We start from the raw sequence: 21,150 nt of genomic DNA, 5'->3' as shown, positions 1-21,150 counted from the left end.
ACGCCAATATTTTTACTAAATATTGGGGGCCTGTTGCATAATAATAATAAAAGCAAAATTTCTTTTCTGAGAAACTTTGCTGCATGCAATCAAGCCCTATGCATAGCACTCGTGGAAACTCACCTCAGCCCTGATATAGAGGATGCAGAAGTACACGTACCAAAATATGTCATACTGCGAACAGACAGAAGGGAAAGGAGCCATGGTGGAGTTGCTGTATACATCCGTGATGACCTCACACCCCAGGTCTTACTGTCATACTCAAATTCAGTATGCGACACCCTAGTTGTATACATAAGACAACATAATATAGTCATATGCAATGCATATTGCCCACCGGATGCTCCAAACCACATAGGCAAATTTGAAGATTGCCTCACTAGAATTAAAGAAATCCTCATGAAACTGGAACACCATGTGACCATATTTCTTATGGGTGATTTCAACTTCCCCAATGTCAAATGGCCTGAAGGTCTCATACTCTCAGGAATGACTTATCGCAAGCAAGCACAGGTGGAATGCCTGCTCAACCTCACCAATGCCCTATTCATGGAGCAAACTATTCTCAGACCAACTAGAGCGAATAACATTCTAGATCTCTGCTTCACGAACAATACGGACATCATTCATGATGTGAAAGTGACGCCGACATTAGTTTCGGATCACAACATAATAGAGCTGTCTATGTTTGGGCCAAAAGAAACCAGAGACATACAGCCTAAAGGAAGCACCCAAAATCTCTCCAATCTGAACTTCCACAAAGCGGACTGGAAATCGATTCAGAAAGAGATCCTCAGAGAGGATTGGCCAAAATGTCTCTCCACACCAGACATTGACATGAAACTAGAATGTTTCATGTCTATTGTGCAAGCCATAAGCCAGAAATATGTCCCAGAGCACAAGGCCAAAACAAATAGGAACAAGATTCCAAGGGAGAGGAAGATCCTCATGAGACGACGGACAAAAGTTGCAAATCGACTCGACCAGCATCCCAAGAATGGCCAAAGGTCCCGCCTAAAAACGACACTGATGGAGATCGAAAAAAGGCTGCAACAATCCTATGTGAAGGAGAGAGCAGACAAAGAAGCCTGGGTTATAAAAAACATTAAGTCAAACCCAAAGGCCTTCTTTCATTACGCAAAAGAAACACCCTCAGTACGCTGCAAGATTGGACCCCTCTTCGAAAAGGTTGGCTCCCTCACAGACATTCCAACTAAGATCAGTGAGGTACTGTATGAGCAATTCAAAAGTGTCTTCACCACTCCATTGGAGCACAGACAAGTGAACAAACCAGTGGACTTCTTTGCTACCTCCCCTATAACCAGTGAGGCAGTTACGATGGAATACATCAACATTAGCGAAGAAGATGTACTACTAGCTATACATGAAGTGGACACAAACTCAACTGCTGGCCCTGATGGTTTCCCAGCAATCCTCCTTAAATCGTGTAAGCATGCCCTGGCAAAACCCCTCCAGATCCTCTTCCAGAGCTTTCTCGCAAACGGAAGACTGCCAAGCAAGCTGAAGGAGGGAATAATATGCCCAATCCATAAAGTGAGAAGCAGAGCAGATGCCAAAAACTATAGGCCTATCTCTCTGACTTCACACATCAGCAAAGTCATGGAAAGGATAATCAGAGGAAAACTGATCGCTTTCCTTGAAGAAAATAAATTGCTGAGTGATACCCAACATGGCTTTCGACCAGGTAGGAGCTGCCTGACCCAGCTCTTACAACATTACGACTGGGTGTTGAGGCAGTTACTCAACAACTTAACTGTGGACGTAATATACCTTGATTTTGCAAAAGCTTTTGACAAAGTGGATCATGGTGTGATATGCCACAAACTGCGTGATCTTGGCATAGCTGGAAAACTTGGAGAGTGGTTACATGACTTTCTGAAAGATAGAAGTCAGGCAGTAGTGGCTAATGGAGCCACCTCTATGAGAACACAAATAATGAGCGGTGTTCCACAGGGCACTGTCTTGGGACCATTGCTTTTTATAGTCGCTCTCTCAGATATGCCTTCAAGTGCCCGGATAGCTACTCTTGCAAGCTACGCAGACGATACAAAAGTCTCGCAGAAAATACAGAACTCCAGTGATGTTGCACACCTGCAGCAGGAATTGGACTCAGTTTACAGATGGGCTGAGGACAATAATATGCAGTTTAATGCTGAAAAATTCCAAGCCCTGCGCTACCAACGTCCAAAACTGAATATGAAACTTACAGAGTACACTGGTCCACAGGGAATTTCAATCCCAGAGCCTAAATCAGTGAGAGACCTGGGTATCGACATGAGTGATGATACCTCTTTCCAAGTGCACATTACCAGAATGGCAACAAAGTGCAGACGATTGGCTGGATGGATCCTGAGAACATTCAGAACCAGAGATAAGGAAACCATGAGGACATTTGTTTCCAAAATGTTCAGTGATGAACAAAAGGAAGGACGCATTGGTGACTGCAGGGAGATGGTTGTGCTCATTACCTCCACCCCAAAAGTACTTGAGTCTCTGATGACCTGTGACGAAAGTTGGATCTACTGCTATGATCCAAAGACCGAGAGACAAAATGTCTGGATGGATCCTGGATTACTGCTCACAGCTGTGGTCACCTACCAGTCTGAAATTAACAGCAGACCTTGAAGCAATCCAGAGGAGATTCACAAAGAAGATTGTCTCTTTGCAACTGCTCAGCTACTGGGAAAGGCTGAAACAGCTAAGACTCTACTCCCTGGAGAGAAGGCGGGAGAGGTATGCAGTAATATACATCTGGAAGATCCTGGAAGGAATTGTGCCAAATTTTGGCATTGAAAGCTACACCAATGCCAGAACGGGACGGCACTGCATAGTGCCAAAGATCCCAGCAATGCCATCGCGCTTCAGGACCAGTTACTGCAACAGCTTGGGATTCAGGGGCCCACAGCTTTTTAATATTCTCCCAAAGAGCCTGAGGAATCTGCACAAAGTAGATGTAGGAGTTTTTAAATCAAAGCTGGACCTCTTCCTATCGAGAGTCCCAGATGAACCTACCTCGCGGCAGGAGGTGCAAATGAGAGTTGCTAAATCAAACTCCATTCTTCACCAAGTGCCACATATTGTAAGAGGCTCCCTGTAATAACAGTGTAGCAACACGGTGGTGCATCAGCATGGCCGCAGCTCTGAGCTGAAACTTTGAAAAGAAAAAAAAAAAAGAAATATATATATATTATGTGATATATATATATATATATATATATATATACTATGTGATATATATATATATATATATATATATATATATATACTATGTGATATATATATATATATATATATATATACTATGTGATATATATATATATATATATATATATATATTATGTGATATATATATATATATATATATATATATATATATTATGTGATATATATATATATATATATATATTATGTGATATATATATATATATATATATATATATATATATATATTATGTGATATATATATATATATATATATATATATATATATATATATATATATATATATATATATATATTATGTGATATATATATATATATATATATATATATATATATTATGTGATATATATATATATATATATATATATATTATGTGATATATATATATATATATATATATATATATATATATATATATATATATATATATATATATATATATATATATATATATATATATATATATATATATATATATTATGTGATATATATATATATATATATATATATATATATATATATATATATATTATGTGATATATATATATATATATATATATATATATATTATGTGATATATATATATATATATATATATATATATATATATATTATGTGATATATATATATATATATATATATATATATATATATATATATATATATATTATGTGATATATATATTTATGTATGTATATTATATGGATATACATATATTTCATATATACAAATATATATAATAGATACATGCGTATAACAATTTATGCTGACTTTCAGTTGTTTCTCTGTGTATGTGTGTGTCTATGTTCATGTACTATGCATACATGTATGTACATGTAGGTGTATGTAAATGTGTGTGTGTGTTCATATGTTTACATGTGTGCATGTATGTATGTGTATAATGTCTGATGATCGCTTACGTGAAACTCTGTACACGTTTTATATTTCACGTATATATGTACGCACAACAATAATTCATACTAACTTTCAGTTTGTTCTGCACTTTCGTTTTTACATGAAACATAAAATGAAAAACTACTTGCCACAATCTCTTTTTACAGTACCGCAAACTCAACGTAAGTGTTCGCATCTTTTATAGCACATTTTGCAACACAGAACCCAATGTACGCATCATTTTGCGTGAACATTTCAAAACTCTCACGACGTTGCACACTGCCGGTTTGATTGAGCACTTAGGCTTTATAGCAAAATTTCACACTTTCTCTTTCTTTTTCACTGTCTCTCTCTCTCTCTCTCTCTCCCTCTCTCTCTCTCTCTCTCTCTCTCACACACACACACACTCACTCACTTTCTCTCCCTCTCTCCCTTTCACCGTATAACTTAGAATTAACTGTACACCTAATATTCACACCTTGTAACACAGTTGATTAGAATGTCACAGGAAAGAATCGCTTGACAAATCTTTCAATTCGAGAGCCAACCAGCAGGACATCTAGGGGTAGACCAAGAATGAGTTGCTTGGATAACATTCGTAGACTTGCTTGGTCACGCTCAGGAATCCAACCGGAAAGTCTAATGACGGTTGCTTCTGGTAAAGCTCTATGGAAGAGGAGCCTGAAAACTCTACCTCTACGACTCTTCCAGGAATAGTGAGCAGAGAATATTAATAGCTAGATAGCACTATCACTCAATCGCACTTCATAATGCTGCAAATTCTATATGAATTAATTGCACAGCACAACTCCAAACTGTACATCTCCCAATTTTTTACTATTTATTGTTAATTACTCAATCGCATAACTGAAAACTCAGCCTCTCTCCATGACATTGTTACATGAAAACAAAACAGTCACATTGCATCACAGAAGGTTAATTAAGCATCGCTCATTCACACTAAAAAACAGAATTAAATGTGCATCATCTAGTCAGACTGCACTTTATTGCACTAAACAGTATAGTGTGAAATTTTACTTCCCTCAGAAAATTTTAGCTGTCGAAAAAGGGTATCATCTTGAGCTTCCCGATGGATTTGCTTTGCCTGGCCTACTTAAGTCTGGGGGAGCCAGGTTGCTTCCATTGGACATTTTGTCTCTCGGTCTTTGGATCATAGCAGTAGATCCAACTTTCGTCACAGGTCATCAGAGACTCAAGTACTTTTGGGGTGGAGGTAATGAGCACAACCATCTCCCTGCAGTCACCAATGCGTCCTTCCTTTTGTTCATCACTGAACATTTTGGAAACAAATTTTGCACAAATTAAGCGCATGTTCAGATCTTCATAAATAATTCTGTATGCAGTCGCTACACTATCTCCTTGTTGTCTTTATAGACACACGAATTTTCTCAACACACTCTGATATTCTGACGTCCCCCTATCTCCCATCCCTTTCATCGTCTTTTACCTCCTCTCCATCATCTTTTAACCTCCCGTGTCAACGAAAAACCGATGCTTAGTCTACACAAGTTAATCGATGAGCAATCTGGAGCATTTCATAAATTTCTGTGGTATTGTTGCCCAGTTTAACTCAAAACGTTACTGCTTAGGGTGTTTCGAAATTGTCTTCACGTCGGGACTGCATTCTGCAGACTAGTCAGCTGTGACAAGCAGTGTTCAGTAGGCTATGTTCAAAATGCTGTTTCGGGTGTCTCCTTCAATTTAGAAAAACAAAAGTTGGTCAGTCAGCTTATTAGATGAATAGTAATGATATATTAAAGTTTCAATAATCTAGGACATTTATAACTGCCACTTCTCAAAATGTTTTTAACTAGAAAGCACTTCTTATTTATTATGTCTCAAGTATTTGGATTAAATCTGAGGATGTTCTGGTGTGCCGTTACCGATGCATCAACCAATGAGTTGCAGTTTATTCCTTATCTTAGACAGGTATTCTTTAAATTAGCATCTGGTTGACGCAAAAAGATATAACGGAAAATTTCGTACGCGGAAGCTATGTAGAAAAGTCCGTCGAATGGACTGCACCAGGAATTCAAAGACATGACCTTGTTACATACTCTGTCGTGCCGATTCTGCGTGAAAACTACTTGAAGAATAGAAGTGTGTTTGGTATACTCGGCTTCTTATATCACAATTGAATGAGTAGACAGCTCCGTTAATTGAATATCTGGTACATAGGTTCTAATATACCAGTAATATACTGCGTTCAAGCGCAAAGTTAAAGAATTTTGCCAAACTTTTGGTGTCCAGCTACTATAATTCGGATAGCATATGTTATCTTAGCGATAAACACACACACACACACACACACACACACACAAATGCATCTATATATGTAAAAGTACCGCAGTATCCATACAGTCAAATGAATTCTTCCCCATTGGATACATATGGAAAGCAACCCTTATGTAAGCATGGTCGTCCACTATTCGACATTAAAACGGTTTGTTTCTCGTCAACGATTCTGTCCATTTCACCCCGTTGTGTAGGAGTATGCTACCCAATATATTATGAAGTGTTGTTTGTAGCCACATTTGCATTGTAGCCGCTTCTTAACTATTTATTTTCAATGTTTATTGTATTTTTTATTTTCTTATTTACTGTTTATTCGTTTATTTTTTTTTTATATTTTCTTACATTAACTCCTGAAACTCTTCTACTTTACAGCAACATTACCTCCATGTAAGTACCTATTTCATACATTTGCGTAACGCATATAATTGTTTTTGTTCCATAGTATACATCATTTTTTTTAGAGTACAGATTTTGACACCTAAGCACGGGTTTCATTATATCTGTAAAGCATCGATAGTAACATATACAGAAAGATTTTCCGATATAGAATACAGTTTACAATATATATCACAGGGTTTGTAATTTAGTGTGATGTAGAGCATAGGTTATCTAGTACAACGCATATTTCCTCACAAAGAGAACCCATTTCTGGTAAATAGACATGTTATAAAATTTAGCCCAGTGAGTTACATATTAACGAAGAGAACTGAAATATTTTAATTAATTAAAATTTAAACAGTAGCGAAGAAACAATTATTAACTTAATAATAAATTCTGATCAAGAAAAGCAGATAATTTCGTTTATATTTTATATAATCAAATCAATTCATTAATTAATTTGTGAAACAGTGATTCGATATAATTTAAATGATTAAATTAATTGACACTTAGATTAGTGCAAGTATTGTGGAGTGATTCTGGTCATTGGTAAGTATGGTGACAAACATCAGACATGCTTCAGTCTTTTTGTAACTCTGAGGCAAAACATGATAGCGCCAGTAGTTTTATGAACAGAGATAACAGAGTGATATAAAACTTTTTACTGCATTAGCAATAACAGGTATAACAAGGCGAATATATGAATAGGGAAAATTACCTGTGGTAGTCTATTACACACAAAAGCAAATGGTTAAGAAGGGGACAAACGTACTAAAAGTAGTGAACCAAAATATTTTGATTCATTCAAAGTATACGTGCGGTGAGAAAAACTATATTAGCATATTGGATAATTATATTTCTAAAGCAGTGAGGAGAAACGTTGATATATCATACTTATATTTCATATTTTAAGGGTAAAAATTGGTAATCTGCTGCACATTTGTTGCGGCATAGTTCCTTGAATATGTTATATATACACATGTATTTCAATAAAAAGGTACTACTGCATGTGAACACAGCACTCGTTTTATGAACAAGACATACACCGAAACCAGACATCCTTACGTAACTGATATTGACTACATTCATCTTGTTAGGTTAAGTAAATACACCAATGAAGAATGGGTGGCTTGATGTATATTGTTGCTTTTATTTATTACAACCTTATATTTTGCTGTTGAGTTCGTGAATATTTGCTGCTTTCTATACTGCGACATGTTAAGAGAAAAAAACACAATAGTTAGAGTCTATCGTCAACAGTGCCTTGTTCTTGACATCAGTATCATTTGAGAATTTCGAAGACGAGGTGACGGGTCATCAATCCAAAGATGAAAGGTGCGTTTCATACAATTGGATTTGATCTATCACGATCAAGTTATCGGTACATTTCTGCGCATATACAGTAATGAAATGCGATTCACATGTTATCGGGTTTAATCGGACAGTATCGTACCCTCAACAACTGTTTTTTTTGTTTGTTTTTTTTTACCATAAACTTGGATTGACCAACCACTTGTCAGTGAAAATGGATGAATGAAACAAACTGCGTGATTATCCGTGGAGGAGTTTATCCGATGTCCCCGACTTATGAATAATTTCTCGTAAGCCTCGAAAGGAATCGTAGATCCGCTGTTATTACTCAAACTGAGGCATTAAAATTTACTTGTTAAACATAGTTCATTGGTATAAGTGGTGGGAATATATCAAAAGGAACGATACTTTTCATAAGCTGAGCTTTCAAGGCCACTAGAAGCACAATGACAGCCACTTCAGACAGCACTTCAGGTTAGGGTATTCATTCAAGCTCCGTTAATCGTTTCTAGCCTTCTAGTCATAAAATCCTGGCATTAGATGTAATTTCTGACTACATGAGTTGACAATTATCCAATAGTTCATAGCTGTGAGCCTCAAACAATAATAGCAACAGTCTACAATGTATAAGGTAGCTTAGTAATGTTTCTGAAACCACTCAAACACTGAAATATTACAAAAAAAAAATTACTATCGTTATATTTTGCAGTCCCTGAAATTACAACAAAAGTCACAACAAAAGGCACAACAGATAAGTTTTTACTTACGTGCGCACGCACGCACGCACACACACACACACACACACACACACACACATACATGTAAATAAGATGTGTTCCGAAACCACTGACATCATTGTGAAACTGGTTTTCATTATATCCATCTTGCTAGGTCAGATTCGTACACCAACGAAGATGGAGTGATTTAATGAACACCGTTGCATTTATCCATTTCAGCCTTTATATTTTACATGACATTATTCGTAGATATATATCTACACTATTTTATATATAAGCTCTCTCGTGAAACCTGCGGTTAAACGTTCTCATAAGTTTCCTCCCTGGCGCCAGCAGACAAAAGGGGAAAAGGAACTACTCTGGAGGATGGCAAGAGAGATGCACTAAAACAGCCAATCTGAATCAGGGGGTGCATACTTGCAGACAGCTACCTCTATCTCGATAGCGATGAGCAGGAATATGGGCCGGGGACATTTACCCTGTTTTCTATACAGAGTCATATAAAATCAGATAACTCTACTAAAGAAGAAAAACATAATGCTTGGATTTTCACGTCAGCTGTGCCTTATTCTTGATATCAAGATCCTCTAGGAATTTCAAAACCTAAATAATGGATTATCAACCCAAATATCTATGATACATCCATTCCATTGAGTATAGCCTTCCATGGTCCCGTTATATGAATTTCGGTGCATGCGTGACGGTATGACAACGAAGATCGCTCCATATGTTAACCGGTTTAATCCTATCCCTTCGCGCTCTAATTTTTACTTGTCAGTAAAATTTGATAAATGAAACTGCATGACTATATCTCGAAGGTAGGATCCTTTTTAAAGGATTAGTAAATTTAATCTGTCCACCGATTTAACACCTCATTCTAGCCCATAGAGACTTCAACAGAATCTCCTTTGTTTCAAACGTTCCAGGTCTCCGGCCTGTGTATATTTCCCTTCCACATTTCTCGAAAGTACCGTAATAAGTTGTGCCTCTACTCTTAGTCCCATACTAATTTATTGCAATTTATTTGTTATTCAGTGTTCATTCATGTAAGTAGTGTGATTATTGCATAAAAAATGAACGTTTTCGTAACTTGAGGTTTTGATAGCCACGAAATGAGTGATAAAAGCAATTTTAGACACCACTTCGTATAAGGGTATTCACCCAATCTCTGCCAATTGTTTGTAGCTTGCTCGTCATTAATCATTGTTCTAGATCAAACAACTGGCTACACCTATTGAGTGTTGTGCAATAGTCCATGTCCATGAGTTTCAAACAAAAAGCACAATAGTCTACAGTATATAATGTAAATAACTAACGTTTCTGTACCCACACAAACACTGAATTATTAAAAAATAAACGTATTATCATTAGATTTCGCAACAACTGGAACTACTACAAAAAGTATAACAGTTAAGTTTTCCTTTACAAACACACGGAGGCACACACACACACACACACACACACACACACACACACACACACACACATAGGTGCGCTCCCGCACGCACTTAGAAGTACACTAACACATATATTCTTCAGCTAAAAATATTTGAAATGGCCAGCCATCCAGTTCTCCACCCTCTATTCTTGAGAGGATCGTGGGCATATAATTCTCAAGCACTTCCTCCTTAGGATCTATCAGAAGCATTCGTCATTATATTTTCTGGCTGGATTCCCAAGCACGACCATCTCAGACGATAAACAATTTCTCCTTTCCACATTCCTTGAAAACACTGTTCAGAGTCGTGGCTCTACTTTTATTCTTCTAATTCGGTCATTACGATCTATTACAATCTACTTGTTAAACACTGTTCATTCTTATACCTATTGATAGAATTGCATAAAGAAGGAATGTTTCCCAAGCTAAGATTTTCACGGCCTTGGAAAGAGGGATACAAGCCATATCAGACACCATTTTAGATTAGAGTATTCGCCCAATCTCCGTCAATCATTTGTAGCATTCTCATCTTAAAATCTTTGTGCGAAATCTAGCAAAGGCTACGCTTGTAGACTGCTATGTAATAGTCCATTGACATGAGTTTCATATTGTGACAGCAACAATTTACAGAGTTAGGTGAGAATTATTAACATTTCTGAATTTCCAGCCTAGAAATTAATACAAATAACGTATTGTTATATTTTCCAGTTACAACTACAGCTACTACTCTTGTAACAACTACTTCCCCTGCAACAACTATTCCTTCCGTACCAACTACAACAGGTAAGATTTTCTTTACACATACACACGCATACATACACCCTAACACTAACACTAATTCTTTAGTTATAGTTGTCACAGATATTTGTAATTTTATACATATATTTCATATTTAAGAAAACATATTTTGTAATGTGCATCGCAGTTCTTGTAAGAGAGTTCGTGGAATATGTTATACATGCACATGTATTGTAGTTAAAATGTACAACCATATGTTAGCATTGCATTCGTGAATAAAACATTTACCGAAACCACCGACATCGTTGTGTCACTAGTTTTGATTATACCAATGAAGATGGGGTGGTTTGATAATGCTGCTTTTATTTATTGCAGCACTATGCTTTGAAAGGCTGTTTGATGCGTAGCTATATATTTACATTGCGTAAGTATATATACATATACATGTACTGCAACATGTACTGCAACATGTACTGCAACATGTACTGCTATATGATTTTTATTTTAGAGGGAAAACATAATGCTTGGATTTTAGCGTCAGCGGTGTTTTATTCTTCATATCAATATCCTTTGAGAATTTCGAAGACACAGTGACAAATAACAAGAACCAATATCAATGATATTTTTCATGCCATTAGGTATTGTCTGTCACGATCACTCTATATGTAAATAAGGGCGAATGTATGGCTGTACTTTTACGTATGTCACTTCATATCATACTTTGCGACTCAATTCCACTGCATCGCCACATGGACAACTGCTTTCTACGATGAACTTGAGTCGACCACTAACTCGTGAGTGAAATTTCATAAAATAAACTACGAGGACGGTCATTGGAGGTAACATAGCACTTCAGGCAATGGTAAATTTAATCTGTGCCCTGGTTTAATGCTTCAATCTAGTCTATGGAAAATTTAGTAGAATCCCCTTTGTTACAATCATTCGAATTGCCAGGTCTCCCGTGTATGACTATTTTTCTCCCTCATATGTCACGAATACAATGGTCCATGAGTATGGCATTCAAGCAACAATAGCAATAATAATGTGAATTGTGAATAACGCTTCTGAAATCATTCATTCATTGAATATTTACAAAAAAAAAACGTTATATTATTATATTTTTCAGGACCTGAATCTACTACTGAAACACGTACACCATGTAAGTTTACTTCTTTCACAAGCTCTCTCTCTCTCTCTCTCTCTCTCTCTCTCTCTCTCTCTCTCTCTCTCACACACACACACACACACGAACGCACATACACACACACGAACACACACACACAAACACATACGCATGCCGAAACACGCACGCACACATACACACACACACACAAACACATAGGCACGCCGAAACACATACAAAGACACACGAACACGCATATACAAACACACACAAACCCACACACGCACAGCTACACATGCAAACACCACCCAATCAATCGAAATGTCAAATTTGATATGGCCCCTGTTTTCAGGTCAATTTTTATCACTTGAAGTCGATGAAATCTTCAGAAGAATTGTCTTTCTTGCAAACATTCCAATTAACAAGTCACCCATCTATGAATAAGTTCTTTTTCCATCTCCTGAAGTACCCAAACAGAATTCTTGTTCTTGCTCTTATTCATTCATACAAGACATTACAATCTATTTTTCAAACACTGACCCTTGTTATGAGCAGTGGGCGTATTGTATAATGAACGAGTGTTTTTATAAACTAAATCCTTCACACCCAAAAAAGAGTGATGGATGACATTTCAGACACTGCTTCAGATTAGGATATCCGCCCAATCTTCATCAGTCGTGTGTAGTCTTGTCAACATAGAAGACTTGAGCTCGTTCTTATTGCCTACACGTGTTGACTGAGATTAAAACTATAATTTCAACAGTCTACATTGTACAATAGGAATAACAAACGTTTATGAAACCACTCAACCACTGAATTATTACACATCAACGCATTATCCTTGTATTTTATTTTGCAAACCCTGATTTTGTTACACCAACGCCCACAACAACGACGACATTCGCAACAACGAAAAAACAGACATGTAAACATTCTTTGCTCAGATACAAACGCATATTCATGTACACATCTCACACAAATATTATAGTTACAGACGTTTGAAATATTGTACTTATCTGTCATATTTAAATACATATGCAACGCAATTCACTGTCATATATGTATTTTAGTAAAAATATACTACACTATATAAACACTGCATTCATTTTATGAATAAGACACTGAAAGCACAGACACCATTGAGCATCTCGTTTTCTTTACATCCATCTTGTTATGTCAAGTCCGGACACCAATGAAGATGGAGTACTTTGTTGTACATCAGTGTTTTATTAATTATAACTCTATATTTTACAAGGTTGTTTCATTCGTGGATATATATTTACAAGTATTTCTATATTGTAACTTGTAAAGTCTGGTGATTTTCCATTAAAGGGGAAACATTATACTTGGGGTTTAACATCAGCTCTGTCTAATTCTTCTCAGGAAATACCTTTTAAGATTTTCCATACATAGCGACGGATAAGCGTCCAATATATTGATGGTACGTTTCATATCATTTCTAATGGTCAGTCATGCACCCACTGTGTGTAAATAAGGGTGCGTGTAGGATGTATGTCTAAAAAGTTCGCTTCATAGCTTGATTTCTGGCTCAATTCCACTCTGTTTCATTATCCTCTATTGTTGCCTATCAAAACCTCAGGTCGACCAAAGATTTATGATTGAAATTTCAGAAATGAAAATTCGCGAATATTCTTCGGAGAAACCATCTAGTTTATGGCAATAGTAAATTTAATCGGCTCCCTATTTTACCAACGCAATCTAGCTTGTGGTCTGTTTAGCAGAATCTCCTTTGTTACAAATATTCGAATTACTATGTCACCAGTCTGCTGGATAGTTCTTTTCCCTATATCTCGAAAATACCGAAAACAGTTGTAGTTCTACTTTTAGTCCCCAAATTAAACCATTAGAATCTATTTCTTTAACACTGTTCGTTTTTATAAGTAGTGATAATATTGCGCAATGAAAGAGTATTCTCGCAAGCTAAATTATTCACGGCCCTGGAATGAGTAATAGAAACCATTCATACACCACTTCAGATTAAGAGAAATAACCAATTTCCTTTAATCGCTTCTCGCCTTCTTGTCATGAAATCCTAGCTAGATTTCACTAGATCTCACAACTAGCTATATTCTTTTATTGCAGTTGTTTTAAATATTGTGCTTATAAATCATATAAATAGAATATAATTAGAATATTTCATATATTTCATATATGCACCTGTGTTTTACTACATATGTACTGCTGCATGTGAACACTGCACTCATCTCATGAATAAGACATGCTCAGAAACCACAGACATCATTGTATCACCGGTTTTGGTTACATTTGTCTTGTTAGCTCGAGTAAGCACATAAATGAGCATGGAATGCTTTCGTGTAAATCGCTGCTTTATTAATTACAACACAACATATCGGTCAGATAGCAGAATCGTGGGCACGCCAAACAGAATACTTAGCGACGTTTTGCCTGTCTTTACGTGCGCAGTTCAAATTCCACCGAGATTGACTTTGAAATTCATAATTTCATAGTCGATTAATTAAGTACCAGCTGAGCATTGGTCGATGCTTACTGTAGAAAGGATTAATCTTAAACCTATATTCTACAAGACTGCTATATTCGTGGTCACATGTCTACATTTTTTCTATACAAGTACATTTGATATCAGATGAGTTTTACCATGGGGATGGTAAATTTAATCAGTTCCCTATTTTATCACCATAATCTAGCCTATGGCCTCTTTACAAAAGTCCTTTCTGTTTCAAACATTCAAATTTCACGGTTTCCCGTACATTTCCTTCCACATTCCTCAAGAGCACGTAAAGCTTCGTGGTTCCGCTTTTATTCCTCTCAGCCATTATAGTCTATTTATTAAAGATTGTTAATTGTTATAAATATTGAGAGAATTCTACAAAGAAGGAATTTTTTCCTACCCTAAGATTTTAACGACCCTGGAAAGAGTGATAGAAATTATTTCAGTCTCCATTTTAGATGCGGACATTATCCCAATCTCCGACAGTCGTTTCTAACCTTCTCGTCATGAAATCTTTATTATGAATAAACATATTATCATTATATTTTTCAGCTCCTAAAACAACCATACCATCTACAACAGGTAAGATTTTATTAACACACACACACACACACACACACACACACACACCTATACACAAATGCGCGCACACACACATGCACCACACAGAAACATACCCACACACACATTCTCATTTACTCAGCTCTTCATTCCTGCCAGCCGGACACCGTAACTCCCATCGTTTATACGTCTTTTTGCTGCTATTGCGAGAGGTAACCTCATGTCTTCATGATTCTGAAAGCCGCAGATCTTAGGTTGTCTTCCATGCGGTTTGATTTTTTTTTTTTTCCCCCCTAACTTCAAAAAACAAAGAAACAGCAGGTGGAAGATCATGATATAATGTTTTAGTTAACCACGGGCAATAAATTACGGTATAGCATATGGAACCGTGGGGGATAGATTATGACACAAAATGATAGAGAACTACGTGTCATAAGTGAGGCTCCTGCATGCTTGGGAAATGCGAACGATAAAATTTGGATACAAATACATTTGGGAATTTATTTATTCAATATAACTCTTTTATCTTTTATCTATTACTTGTTTCAGTCATTAGACTGCGATCATACTGGAGTACCATCTTTCAGTGTTTTTTAATCGAACGAATCGACCCCAATACTTACTTTTTCTTAAAGTCTGGTACTTATGGTATCGGCCTCTGTTGCCGAACTGGTACGTTACGGGGACGTTAACACACCAACGCTGGTTGCCAAGCGGTGATGAGGGACAAATACAAACATACACACACTCACACACACATTCATATATATACATGTGTGTGTGTGTGTGTGTGTGTGTGTGTGTGTGCGTATTTGTACATATACATATACGACGAACTTCTATCAGTTTCTGTCTACCAAATCTACTCACTGGGCTTTGGTTCCCACCTTAGCTGCTGTGGAAACACTTACCTGATGTGTCTCACAGTGGGACTGAACCTGGGACGTTGTGATTTAGAAGTAAACTTCTTATCACAATAGCTACGCTTGCGCCTGTTAAAATTATATTACAGTTAGATAAAATTATATTACATTTTTTTTCTACTCAATCTCTTTGCTATACAGGTGCGCCGTGTGATGCGATAACACTCGATTACAATTCAGCTGAAGTATTAATTACAACTTCAAGTTCTATTACCCCGCCACGCGATGTTTTAAAAGGATCGTACAAGAACTGGGTCGCTAAGAGCGAACCGAATTCATGGTTAGAAATTAGTTTCCAAACAAAATATGACGTAACAGTTTTAGGAATAGGTTTCGTTTTAGACAACGCCCTCAGCTTTCAATTGGATTATGTCAAAGAAAATGATATAGTGGTTGATACAAAGGTAAGATAACTTTTTCCTGTCTCCAACGCTTGCATAATATCTAATATTTTTGTTATTCTTATAATTGTTTTTGTTTTGTTTTCATCGTTGTCGTTGTTGTCATTGTTAACCAAATGTGAGCTATAAACTTATTTCTTTTCTCCGTCGAGCATAACTTATACATTCTATTGCTGTTAAAGTGAGGTTTGTGCTTCTCCTGGACTCTCCACTTGATGTTGTAATCCATGGCGCTTTCCGTCAACGACTGGCCAAGACTGTAACATTGTGTCTCTCTTGGATATAAAAGAGAATATATGGTTGCTAAATCTGCTCTTGAAAGGATCTTCCGTCGCGCACACATACCCTCGCACATTTGACTACTCGCAGGGGTCCTCCTTTCACACCACGTCTGCCTCAAACTCGACTTTCTTTTGTTGTAGTGGCCTTAAGGAGACATGTGGTGTTGTCTCTGTATGAGCATTCTGTCTTTGTCTCAGACGTGGGATTACCTACTGATATTTTCCTTTATATTGAGTACACAACTAATAGAAACTCTTAAAGTGTTAAATATTTTGCGGAACCTATTCGTGCGGGAAAAATGATTATTCACTAAGCTAAGGAACATGTAACCTACTCAAGTTTTACGCTTCCGCTGAAAGAGTGTGAACCACAACAATTTCTGATGGCGTTTCCCCTTGATGGGATTAGAGTCAGGCATGTAACCTATATAATCTTTATAACCGCTGGCAGCCAGAGCTTCATTGTGGTGCTATGTCAGCCGCATCGAAATTCTCTTTACTTGAAGACAGGCTGGAGAGTTTTTGGTTGCCAACCTTCAATAGGTCCCTGAATAGTATGGCTGGGTGGCAGGAAATTGTTTTAGTATGTGTCGACTTCTCATTCGCTTCCTATTGAAAGTTTCATATTTTTGTACGTATTCTAGTACTAGTGGCTAATTATAAAATTACATTGTTGTTGTTGTTGTTCTTGTTGCTGCTGCTGTTCTTCTTGTTGTTGTTGTTGTTAAGGCAGCGAGCTGGCAGAATTGTTAGTGACATTTCTTCTGACCCTACATTCTGAGTTCAAATTCCGCCGAAGTTGACTTTGTCTTTCGTGTTTTCGAAGTCGATGAAATAAAAAAATATCAATCAAGTACTGAAGGTCGAGGTAATAGACTAACCCAACGCCCCCACCTATCCCAAATTTCAGGTGTTTAACCTATATTACACATCCTTGTAAAGATGGTGAGCTGGGTGAATCGTTAGCACGCTGGACAAACTACCTAGCGGCATTTCGCCCGCCTTTCCATTGTGAGTTCAAATTCCGCCGAAGTTCGCTTTGTCTTTCATCCTTTCGGGATCTGTAAAATAAATTCCACTTTCACATTGAAATCAATGTAATTGACTAGTCTCCTTCCCTAAAGTTTAAGGCCATTTTCCTATTCTAGAAACCCTTGCGCTCAGGTCATTTTTATAATTTTATTATGTGTAGTTTTCTTAATATTAGTAATTCGCTAGTTAAATTAAACTGAATAATGATTGTTGGCCTTGGATTAAACAATACGCATCGGTGGGAATTTTTTTTTAAATGGACGTAAATATTGTTTGTTTTTTTTTATATAACCTGGAAATCAATAACTGTGTGTACTGTTCTGCTTTAAGGTGAAAAAGGGGATTCAAGGACAGGAAAACATCTTGTTCAGCACGCCTGATGGTACAAAAGTAAGGACTCTAAAACTAAAAATTTCACCGATACCGCAGAGAAACCTCATTGTGGACAACTTGTTTTTAAAAATCTGCAATATGCCTTTCGGTAAGTTGTTAAATACTTTTTATTTGTTATTATTGTGTGGAGGCGCAATGGCCCAGTGGTTAGGGCAGCGGACTCGTGGTCATATGATCGCGGTTTCGATTCCCAGACCGAGCGTTGTGAGTGTTTATTGAGCGAAAACACCTAAAGCTCCACGAGGCTCCGGCAGGGGATGGTGGCGAACCCTGCTGTACTCTTTCACCACAACTTTCTCTCACTCTTACTTCCTGTTTTCTGTTGTGCCTGTAATTCAAAGGGTCAGCCTTGTCACACTGTGTCACGCTGAATATCCCCGAGAACTAAGTTAAGGGTACACGTGTCTGTGGAGTGCTCAGCCACTTGCACGTTAATTTCACGAGCAGGCTGTTCCGTTGATCGGAACCCTCGACGTCGTAAGCGACGGAGTGCCAACAACAACAACAACAACAAATTATTATTGTAGTGTTCTTTAAAATACATTCTGAATGCTTGCCTTCAACATAGCACTGAATATATATATATATATATATATCCCGCATGGTACGAGTATAACAGGCCAAACGCTTCAACTAAACCATATAAATGAAAGCTATTTGTTGAACTGTGTTGGTAATAAAGCACCTTTACAGTGCATTCTTCGCTCAAAATACCCTGTTGAAGACTTGTTTATAGGGATATGGAGATCGATATAGACAGACTCCGGGTGCGTTTGCAGTTATACAATATGCTCTCAGATACTACTTCAGCGTTTTGTAGAGACAATTATCCAGGAATATTTACTTTTATTATTATGCATGTGTAAGGCGGCAAACTGTCAGAATCGTTAGCTCGCCGGACAAAATGCTTAGCGGCATTTCGTCCATATTTACGTTCTGAGTTCAAATAACGCTGAGGTCGACTTTACCTTTCATCCCTTCGGGGTCGATAAATTCAAGTATTGGGGTCGATGTGATCGACTATCCCCCTCCCCACAAATTCCAGGCGTTGTTCCTATAGTAGAAAGGATTATTTTACTTTTTTCAAAGGCGGCGTGCTGACAGCATCGTTAGCACGCCGGACAAAATGCCCAGCGGCATTTCGTCCGTCTTTATGATCTGAGTTCAAATCCCGCCGAGGTCGACTTTGCCTTTCATCATTTCGGGGACGACAAAAGAAGTGCCAGTCAAGTACTAGGATCGATGTAATTGACCATCCCACTCCCCACAAATTCCAGGCCTTGTGCCAATAGTAGAAAGGATTATTTTACCTTTTGAATACCAGTTAGATACTAGAGTTCATGTAATCGACTTACTCCTCCGCCGAACTTGCTGGCCTTGTGCCAAAATTTGAACTCAATATTATGTATATGCATTTTCGTAAAGTTTTCATATTAACTCTATCCCTTGCTGTTAGAACGGAAATCAAGATTCATTCGCTAAATATCTGTTTATGAATTAATAGTAACGGTCCATTTTACATCTGTTGAAACATAAGTATATTGATGAAACATAAATCTAACTTTCTCGCGCTACGTAAAGATTAAAATCAACTTTACTTTTAAACTGGTATCGACCAATAAGTATGCGATTAAACTTTAAATAAAACTGGTTGGTCTAGTGTGTATGATAGCATTTCAAGATTTGGTAACATTTAATAAATTCATAGAATCACAACACAGCGTTAGAACAGAAATGAAAAGTAGGCATATTTTCAGCATCCTCACAAACTGTATATACTAATTAAGACATAGACAAATGCGCTGAAGCTACCAGAGGTTGATATTTTTCTGGCCCCAGATAGAACAACACAATTTGCCTTAGAATCTACTTATCTCTAATGTAAAAAACACAAAGTTCTCAAAGTTTTTCAAAGCTTGCCTAAAAAAATGATAAATGGGTGCGTCCTTAATGAAATATCTTAACGCCATCAAGGACTTGATAAACATATATATATATATATATATATAAGGTTGAGGAGGGTATTGGATTTAACCAAACCCAGGAGGATACAGGTAATACCGAGTAAGTGCTGTATACCGATTAGTTTGCCCCAGTCGTTGTATGAACAGGATTGGGTATTATAAGTCGTGTATTAGCGTGTGTATATGTAAATATATAAAAACAAAAAGATAAAGAGAGCATATATATGAACATATTATGACAATGCAGCATATAAGACAGCCGTTCTAAAAGATAAAAACTGTTAGCTTCACTTAAAAACTTATTATTTATCATTTGGTGTAATCATGTCAGTGACCAGGTCGCAGTTCGTTTGAGGAAAATATTGACCCAAAAAAATAAATGATAAATGTTTTATGTAAGTCTTTATGTTTTCGAATGGTTCATATGTGCATTCCACGCAAAAATTGGCTTAGTGTTAACATACAGATAAAATTACCTGCCTTGCAAGTACACCTCCGAAATATATATATATATATATATATATATATATATATAGAGAGAGAGAGAGAGAGAGAGAGAGAGAGAGAGGGGGGGGGAGAAAGACAGAGATTTCTCCAAGGTGCCACGCAGTGGGACTGAACCCAGAATCACGTGGTTGGGAAGCAAGCTTCTTACCACACAGACACTCCTATATATATATATATATATATATATTATTATTATTATTATTATTATTATTACAAATTTGGGATTTTACCAATAGGACCACAACTTCAATTTCAAGACAACCTTATTTTCTGGAGTACACATAGAAAGTTATATCCAAAATACTAATCTAATAATGTAAGCATTTTAAAGCCTACTGTAACATACAATAAGAATAAAGTACATTAGAATTAATTATAAATTATTCAAACATATTTTTAAAAAAATATAAATATATACC

The 21,150-nt window shown here is 36.7% G+C and overlaps 1 protein-coding gene across 1 annotated transcript in view; it reads left to right on the top strand.

Moving 5' to 3' along the window:
- LOC106880792 (uncharacterized) overlaps positions 1 to 21,150 on the top strand; it is a 204,223-nt gene that overhangs the window by 100,825 nt on the left and 82,248 nt on the right. The window contains exons 34-39 of the mRNA XM_089358814.1: positions 6,826 to 6,840; positions 11,026 to 11,100; positions 12,182 to 12,214; positions 15,222 to 15,251; positions 16,295 to 16,557; positions 18,198 to 18,348. Coding sequence (XP_089214940.1) covers positions 6,826 to 6,840; positions 11,026 to 11,100; positions 12,182 to 12,214; positions 15,222 to 15,251; positions 16,295 to 16,557; positions 18,198 to 18,348 — 567 coding nt within the window. The remainder of the gene's footprint in view (positions 1 to 6,825; positions 6,841 to 11,025; positions 11,101 to 12,181; positions 12,215 to 15,221; positions 15,252 to 16,294; positions 16,558 to 18,197; positions 18,349 to 21,150) is intronic.

This window comes from Octopus bimaculoides, chromosome 10 (assembly GCF_046866305.1).
Source record: "Octopus bimaculoides isolate indiv1 chromosome 10, ASM4686630v1, whole genome shotgun sequence".
NCBI classification, from domain to species: domain Eukaryota; kingdom Metazoa; phylum Mollusca; class Cephalopoda; order Octopoda; family Octopodidae; genus Octopus; species Octopus bimaculoides.
Note: the sequence above shows the minus strand (reverse complement) of the source record. Positions and strands in the feature narration are given on the sequence as shown.